The sequence below is a fragment of the Colobus angolensis genome, unplaced genomic scaffold (genome assembly GCF_000951035.1).
Source record: "Colobus angolensis palliatus isolate OR3802 unplaced genomic scaffold, Cang.pa_1.0 Scaffold26, whole genome shotgun sequence".
NCBI classification, from domain to species: domain Eukaryota; kingdom Metazoa; phylum Chordata; class Mammalia; order Primates; family Cercopithecidae; genus Colobus; species Colobus angolensis.
In genome coordinates, this window is record NW_012115821.1 from 14,672,343 (window position 1) to 14,681,594 (window position 9,252).

The 9,252-nt window shown below is 44.2% G+C and overlaps 1 protein-coding gene across 1 annotated transcript in view; it reads left to right on the plus strand.

Annotated features, from left to right (window-relative positions):
- Nucleotides 1–7,075: 7,075 nt before the first annotated feature.
- Nucleotides 7,076–9,252, plus strand: part of DENND6A (DENN/MADD domain containing 6A) — a 74,856-nt gene continuing 72,679 nt past the window's right edge. Inside the window, exon 1 of the mRNA XM_011947301.1 lies at nucleotides 7,076–7,211. Coding sequence (XP_011802691.1) covers nucleotides 7,076–7,211 — 136 coding nt within the window. The remainder of the gene's footprint in view (nucleotides 7,212–9,252) is intronic.

Genomic DNA, 9,252 nt, shown 5'->3' on the forward strand with positions numbered 1-9,252 from the left:
CTTTATTTATTTTTTTTCTGCTTGCTTCTTAAAGAATATAACCAGGTATTCCAGGCTGGGCACGGTGGCTCACACCTGTAATCTCAGCACTTTGGGAGGCCGAAGCAGGTGGATCACGAAGGTTAGGAGATGGAGACTATCCTGGCTAACACAGTGAAACTAAAAATTCAAAAAACTAGCCAGGCGAGGTAGTGGGCGCCTGTAATCCTAGCTACTCAGGAGGCTGAGGCAGGAGAATCGCTTGAACCCAGGAGGCAGAGGTTGCCTTGAGCAGAGATCACACCACTGCACTCCAGCCTGGGCTACAGAGCGAGACTCCGTCTCCAAAAAAACATCCATTTCATCCCAATAACTCAAAAAGTCTTATCTTGTTCCACCATCAACTCTACCTAAAGTTGAAACCCTTATCTAAATCAGATATGAGTGACACTTGAGGCAGAGTCAACCTAAGACAAAATTCGTCTCCAGCTACGAACTTCTGAATCAGATAATTATGTGCTTCCAAAATACAATGGTCATACAGGCATAGAATAGATACAGTAGTTTCCCCTTTTCCATAGGGAATATGTTCCAAGACCCCCCAGTAGATGCTTAAAGCTGCAGGTAGTACCAAACCATATATACACTAAGTTTTTCCCTATATATAATACATAATAATGATAAAGTTTAGCTTATAAATTAGGCACAGTAATAGGTTAATAACTGATAATGAATATGACAAGTATAACAATACTGTTCACAATTTCACAGATAGATTTGTTCTTATTGTAGATCTTAGCAACCTCAGCATATGAGTTTTTTCTTTGCTTATTAAGTCAAGAACTTTTGGCCAGGCACCGTGGCTCACGCCTGTAATCTCACCACTTTGGGAGGCCAAGGCAGGAAGATTACTTGAGACCAGGAGTTCGAGACCAGTTGGGGCAACATGGGGAGACCTTGTCTCTACAAAAAAATACAAGCATTAACTGGGTGTGGTGGCCTATGCTTGCAGTCCCAGATACTTGGTAGGCTGAGCTGGGAGGATCACTTGAACTTGAGAGGCTGCAGTGAGCCATGACAGCACCACTGCACTCCAGCCTGTCTCAAAAAAAAAAAGAACTTTTACCTTTTCACTTAAAAGAAACACTTTATGGCTTCTCTTTGGTATATCCTAATTGCCAGCATTATTGCTCTTGCACTTTGAGGCCATTTATTTTCAAGTAAAATAAGGGTCACTCGAACACAAGCACTGCAATACTGTTAATAGTCAATCTGGTAACGCAGACAACTACTAAGTGACCAACAGTAGAGTTGCATATACCAGGGGTCCTCAATCCCCTGGGCAAGGGACTGGTACCTGACTCCATGGCCTCTTAGGAACTAGGCCACACAGCAGGAGGTGAGTGGCAGGCCGGTGAGCAAACTTCATCTGTATTTACAGCCGCTCCCCATCACTGGCATTACCTCATGAGCTCCGCCTCCTGTCAGATTAGCAGCGGCATTAGATTCTCATAGGAATGCGAACCCTATCGTGAACTGCGCATGCGAGGGATCTAGGCTGCCTGCTCCTTAGGAGAATCTAATGCCTGATATCCATCACTGTCTTCCATCACCCCCAGATGGGACTGTCTAGTTGCAGGAAAACAAGCTCAGGGTTCCTGCTGATTCTACATTATAAGGCAAGATGGACCACCCTGGGATTTCATTATGCTACTCAGAATGGTACATAATTTGAAACTTACGAATTTTAAAAATATTTTTATAGTTTTTCTTTTACTTTCCAGCTCCAGTTCAAAGGAATTAATGTATTATTATTATTATTATTGAGACAGAGTTTCCCTCTTGTTGCCCAGGCTTGAGTGCAATGGCGTGATCTCGGCTTACCGCAACCTCCACCTCCCAGGTTCAAGCGATTCTCCTGCCTCAGCCTCTAGAGTAGCTGGGATTACAGGCATGAGCCACCACGCCCGGCTAATTTTGTACTTTTAGTAGAGACGGAGTTTCTCCATGTTGGTCAGCCTGATCTCGAACTCCTGACCTCAGATGATCCACCTGCCTCGGCCTCCCAAAGTGCTGGGATTACAGGCATGAGCCACTGCGCCTGGCCTATATTATTATTATTATTATTATTTTATTTATTTATTTTTTGGGACCGAGTTTTGTTCTTGTTGCCAAGGCTGGAGTGCAACGGCGCGATCTTGGCTTACTACAACCTCTGCTTCTCAGGTTCAAGTGATTCTCCTACCTCAGCCTCCCGAGTAGCTGGGGTTACAGGCATATGCCACCATGCCCGGCTAATTCTTTTGTATTTTTAGTAGAGACAGGGTTTCTCTATGTTGGTCAGGCTGGTCTGAACTCCTGACTTCAGGTGATTCACCCGCCTCGGCCTCCCAAAGTGCTGGGATTACAGGCCTCAGCCACCACACCTGGCCTTATTATTTTTGAAAACTGGTCTCATTCTGTTGCCCAGGATGATGTGCAGTGGCATGATCACGGATCACTGCAGCCTTGACCTCCTAAGCTCAAGCGATCCTCCCGTCTCAGCCTCCCGAGTAGCTGGAACTACAGGCGCACACCACCATACCAGGCTAATTTTTTTGAATTTTTGTAGAGAAATGTTAACCAGGGTGGTCTTGAACTCCTGGGCTCAAGCGATCCGCCTACCTTAGCCTCCCAAAAGGCTGAGATTACAGGCATGAGCCACTGTGCCCAGCCCGTGATATACGATTTTTTCAGTTCAGTTCTCTATTGTTGGACATTTAGGTGGCTTCTAATTTTTTACTACTATAATCAACTCTATATAAATTATCTTAATATTTTACTTACAAAAGCAATATATGTCCTTTCTAAATAATTTGCAAAATACAGTAGTGTGTAAAATAAAAAGCAAAATTCCCCATTTGATTCACCAGTACTTGTATTTCCTGGCACTTCTTTTTTTTTTTTTGAGACGGAATTTCACTCTTGCTGCCCAGGCTGGAGTGCAATGGCATGATCTCAGCTCCCTGCAACCTCTCCCCGCCAGGTTCAAGCGATTTTCCTGCCTCAGCCCCCTGAGTATCTGGGATTACAGGCATGCGCCACCACAGCTGGCTAACTTTGTATTTTTAGTAGAGACGGGGTTCCTCCATGTTGGTTAGGCTGGTCTCGAACTCCCAACCTCAGGTGATCTGCCTGCCTCAGCATCCTAAAGTGCTGGGATTACAGGTGTGAGCCACCGCACCTGGCCTATTTCCTGGCACTTCTATGCCTCGTAAGGAAAAACTATTAATTTACTGTGTATCATCTAAAGTTTTGTTTTCTGACTCATTTTTTTCTTTTCCCTCTATTTTATTAACCTATGGTGTTTTGTTTTCTGCTCTTGTCATGCTCTGCCTCAAGCAACCTCTTTGCTCTTCATATTTGCTTCTTAGTCTGGGAAACCAGACAAGTAAATCTATTAAAATTATCTGTAAATTTATTATTATTTTTAAGGCTAGTCAAAGCAGTGGGAGTAGAAAAGGAACAAGGAAATCTCTAATTGGTTGCGCCACTGCACTCCAGCCTGGGTGACGGAGCAAGACTTGGTCTCAAAAAAAAAAAAAAAAGCAGCAGCAGAAATCTCTACTTGATTGTGTTCAATTAGTTTCAATTAGTTGTAAACACCATTGCACTTGAACCAGCCAGAATTATGTGTAAACCTAGACAAAATAACTTATGAGTGAAGGCCTCACATCTCTTTGATTGAAGAGTATAAATTTGATTATATTCTCTGTTTTGCATTTTGGCTTAGATTGAGCCCATTAAACCCACTTCCTAGTGCCAACTGCATCAGACAGTTGGAAAAGTAACCTTTATTTTTATTTTATGTATTTTTTTAAATAGAGACAGGATCTTGCTCTGTTGCCCAGGCTGTAGTACAGTAGTTTGATCATAGCTCACTGCAGCCTTGAACTCCAGGGCTCAAGAGATCCTCCTGCTTCAGCTTCCCAATAGCTGGGGCTATGGGCGTTGGCTACCGTGCCCAACTAATGTTTTAAATTTTTCTATAGAGATGGAGGCAAAGTCAAGATGCTTTTTTAAAGTGCATTCATGGCTGGGTACGGTGGCTCATGCCTGTAATCCCAGCACTTTGGGAGGTTGAAGCGGGCACATCACGAGGTCAGGAGATTGAGACCATCCTGGATAACCCGGTGAAACCCCATCTCTACTAAAAATACAAAAAATTAGCCAGGCATGGTGGCGGGCGCCTGTAGTCCCAGCTAGTCAGGAGGCTGAGGCAGGAGAATGACGTGAACCTGGGAGGCAGAGCTCGCAGTGAGCCGAGATCGCGCCACTGCACTCCAGCCTGGGCGACGGAGGGAGACTCCGTCTCAAAAAATATAAAATAAAGTGCATTAATTAATTAATTAAATATTTACTGAGTGCCTGCCACATGTCAGGCACTGTATAAATATTAAGAAGGTAAAAACAAAAACAAACAAAAAAGGCTCTTCATTATTTTTTCTTTTCTTTCCTGTTTTTATTTATTATTATTATTATTATTATTTTGAAGGGCTGGAGGGACAGAATCTCACTCTGTTGCCCAGGCTGTGCAGTGGTACAATCACAGCTCACTGCTGCCTTGACCTCCTGGGCTCATGTGATCCTCCAGCCTCAGCCTCCTGAGTAGCTAGGACTACAGGTGGGTGTTGTTATGAATCCTCTTGCCTTGGCCTCCCAAAGTGCTGGGATTAGAGGTCTGAGCCACCACCACACCCGACCACCATTTTTTAAAGCTGTCACAAACACTGTTTGGGAAAACCTGTTAGTGCATTTTATTTTTTATTTTATTTTATTTAGATGGAGTCTTGCTCTGTTGCCCCGGCTGGAGTGTAGTGGTGAAATCTTGGCTTACTGCAACCTCTGCCTTCTGGGTTCAAGTGATTCTCCTGCCTCAACCTCCTGAGCAGCTGGGATTACAGGAGGATGCCACTATGCCCAGCTAATTTTTATATTTTTAGTAGAGATAGGGTTTCACCATGTTGGCCAGGCTGCTCTCGAACTCCTGACCTCAAGTGATCCGCCTGCCTTGGCCTCTCAAAGTACTGGGATTACAGGTGTGAGCCATGGCATCTGGCCCTGATGGTGCATTTTATAGTCTTCTTTGGCTGGATCCTTCCTTCAAAATCTGTATTTGAGCATTTTTGTCTTCCACAGAAGTACAGCAGTAAACTCAGTTCTCTGTTGATAACACACTGGTATCGGGCCTCTGTGTATATCTTCATGTAGTTTTTTTCACCACCGCAAGTATAGTTATGTCCCAGCAGCCCTGGCAGCATTTACCTTAAGTGCAAGAGGGAAGTCCCCTGGCTGCCCATCTGGGTAAATATCTAGGACATCTGGACCCCCTGTGGGTCCTTTTGGTAAAACTAAGCCCAGAGACCTGACACTGCATTTCACAATTCACACCACTGTCTAATGCTCAACCTTTTATTTTTTCTTTCTTCTGTTAAAACTACTGAAATGCTCAGAGTTTGGTTAAGGGTGAGTAGAGAAGTTTGGAATGTTTTTAATCCTGTGTTCAGTGTACTTGGTAATATTAGAAGAGCAGCAGAGCCATGAATCTAGTCATGCTCCTGGCTAATGCGGTCTACCCTGACTTAAGTGCTCCTCACATGAAAAGAGATCCAGGCCTTTAGTTGACAGTAAATGCAACCTGAGCCAGTGATGTGACCTGGCTGCCAAAACAAGTAAATGTGATACGAACTGGCATTAAAAGAAGCCTGGTGGCTGGGACAAGGAAAGTAAGAGTCCTAGAGTACATTCTGCAATGGTAAGATCACACCTGGAGGATAGTGTTTCCTCCCACGCTATGAGAGTGATGTTGACAAGTTGGAGTATGCCCAAATTGGGCAACAGGATGATGAATGGCTTAGAAACTACATCTTTTGAGGAACAGTTGGAGGATTGGGGTAGTTACCCTGAAAACTGGAAGGCATGTGGGTGTGGGATAACTATTTTCAAACGTTCACAGGGTTATCATGTAGAAGAGTTGGACTCTTCTACGTAATCTCAGCAAGCACAACTTAGACCGATGGGTATGTATTACAAAGTGGCTGATTTTGTCTCCATAACGGGAAGAACTTTCTAGCCCAAAAAATAGCAGCTCTGAAAGCAGTTACTTAACTTTTTATTTATCATTTTTGAGATGGAGTCTTGCTCTTGTCACCCAGGCTGAAGTGCAGTGGCGCTGTCTTGGCTCACTGCAACCTCCACCTCCTGGGTTCAAGCAATTCTCCCACTTTAGCCTTCCAAGTAGCTAGGATTACAGGAGCACGCCAACAGGCCTGGCTAATTTTTTGTATTTTTAGTAGAGACAGGGTCTCACCACGATGGCCAGGCTGGTCTCAAGCTCCTGACCTTAAGTGATCTGCCCACCTCGGCCTCCCGAAGTGCTGGGATTACAGGCGTAAGCAACTGTGCCAGGTCTATTTTTTTATTTTATCTTATCTTATTTTATTTTGAGACGGAATCTCACTCTGCCACCCAGGCTGGAGTGCAGTGGTGCGATCTCGGCTCACTGCAAGCTCCCCCTCCCAGGTTCAAGCCGTTCTCTTGCCTCAGCCTCCCAAGTAGCTGGGACTACAAGCACCCGCCACCATGCCTGGCTAATTTTTTTTGTATTTTTAGTAGAGACGGGGTTTCACCATGGTCTCAATCTCCTGACCTCATGATCCGCCTGCCTTGGCCTCCCAAAGTGCTGGGATTACAGGCATGAGCCACCGCGCCCAGCTACTTATTTATTTATTGAGACGGAGTCTCCCGCTGTCGCACAGGCTGGAGTACAGTGGTGTGATCTCAGCTCACTGTCACCTCTGCCTCCCCAAATCAAGGGTTCCTCCTACCTCAGCCTCCCAAGTAGCTGGGATTACAGGTGTGCACCACCACACCTGGCTAATTTTTGTATTTTTACTAAAGACAGGATTTCACCATGTTGGCCAGGCTGGTCTGGAACTCCTAACCTCAGGTGATCCACCAGCCTTGGCCTCCCAAAATGCTGGGATTACAGGCTAGTGACTTAACTTTAATAGAGAGTGTTAGAAAAGAGGCTGGCTAACTGACTGTCAGAAGATCCATGAATAGGAAGTTTGGAGAGATGATCCTATCCAAGATCCTTTCAGAGTCAAAGGTTCTTTTGATTAACCATAAGAAGGTGTCAGTACCTTGTTCCTCAGCTCCTATTAACAACAGAAACTGTGTGAAAATAGACTGTAAGGCAGAATGTCAAAGTTATGAAGGTAGAGGGAAATAAAGCCATAGCTGCTTTGTTTTCCCTGGTGGTTATTCTGTTTCTGTGCATAAAGATTTAAGTAGTTTTTTTTTTTCTCCCCAAACAAGTTTTTTACTTTTAAAATTCTCTAGAGCTTTGGTGTGCTTTCGTTCTCTGGAAACTTCTGGCCCTCCTAATATGTTGTTTTCAGGGTACTGTATTTTGACAAGATTATCCTTAACCCAATATTATAAAGCGACATTTCACAGAATCGTAGTGTGTGTCTATGCATCAAAGAACCAGCCCTGTGGAACAACTAGTGTTCTTTTTTGGTTTTGGTTTTTGACACAGGGTCTTGCTGTGTTGCCCAGGATGGAGTAGAGTGGCACAGTAATGGCTCATTACAGCCTTCACCTTCTGGGTTCCAGTGATCCTCCCACCTCAGCCTCTCAAGTAGCTGGAACTAGAGGTGGGTGCCACGATGCCCGGCTAATTTTTAATTTTTTTAAGAGACAGTGCCTCCCTATGTTGCCCAGGCTGGTCTCAAACTCCTGGACTCAAGCGATTCTACTGCCTCAGCCTCCCAACGTGCTGGGATTACAGGTGTGACCCACTGCGCTTGGCCACAACTGGTGTTTTGAGATCATTAATAATTAACAATTAAGTAGCATAATAATTAATAATTAAGTACCAGATGCTACTTAATAATTAATAATTAAGTAGCATCTGGTAAAATGGGTACATTAGGATAGCTTAGCTTTTTCCAACAGTCAGTGAGGTGAGTTAGTAATCATCATTCCCATTGAGCAGAAACTGGGTTTTGGAGCAGCCTGCCTACCATAATCGTGGGTGGAGTTGGCACTAGAATCCAGAACTTTTGACTTTCAGGCCAGTGTTCTTTCTAATACAAAAGGCTACTGTTCTTTCCTAATACTGGGTTTAGAGCCTTACTTGATCGCAGAATAGTTTTTCCTCTTTTAACCACAGCAGTTCTCTGGAGTAGGATGGCAGGCTACTTTGGTCAAAGACGTGGCCTCTAACTTAAGTGCTGTCCCTAAGTTCATTTTTGTCTAAAGGAAGTCTCCAGCAAACATCACTACTGATGTCTGTGCATACTTGACCACCTCCTTGAAAACAGGGACACTAACACTTGCTCCAAAAAATGAATTCTAAGAATGTTAAGAGGGCAGTATTTGTTAAATGGAATGGATTTCACTGGGCAGTGCAGCAAAATGCTTAAGTTCTGCAGTGTTGTTTTGTGTTGTTTTTTAGAGACACAGTCGCGCTATGTTGCCCAGGCTGGAGTGCAATGGCTGTTTGCAGGCATGATCATAGCGCACTGCAGCCTGGAACTCCTGCTCAAGAGATCCTCCTTGGCCTTAGCCGGCCTCAGCTTCCCAAGAAGCTGGGACTATAGGCGTGACACCTCGCTGGTTTACCCATTTTTCTGTTGAGGTATTATTGCGCGCTTCCTACTTTTACTATGCTATTTATACTTAACATAGTAGGTGCTGAATAAATACTAGTTAGTATCCTGGCTGGTCCAATAATCAGTAAAAATTGATCTCGGAATATGAAGCTGCTTGAGACCAGGCCCTTGCCCCAGTGCTCACAGATCCACAGGATGCTGTGGAGGCCAATCTGCCCAACCTGGAGTTCCAGAAAGGTCTGGGGATGTGTGTTGAGTGAGTCACAGACAGCCAAACCAAGAAAGGTGGAGGTGGCGGGGTAGGGAGGAGTTGCTGCGGAAGAAACAGGTCAGTGAATGCACAGATCTCTGAGTCAGCAAACTGAATGAGTGAACTGCAAGAAGGTATCGGAGTTGTCATACTTGTTGGGCTAGTCATGTAACCTCCAGAATCTCCATTTCCTTATCTGTAAAAAGAAATAAATACTGTCTACTTATTTGCGATTATGTGAAGATTCAATAAGGTAATACTTGTAAATATTCGCACTTGTAGTTGGCATATCAACTGGCACAAAGTAAGCATTCAATGTTAGCCACCGTTACCATTACGCTTTCATATTTTTTATTTTTGAGA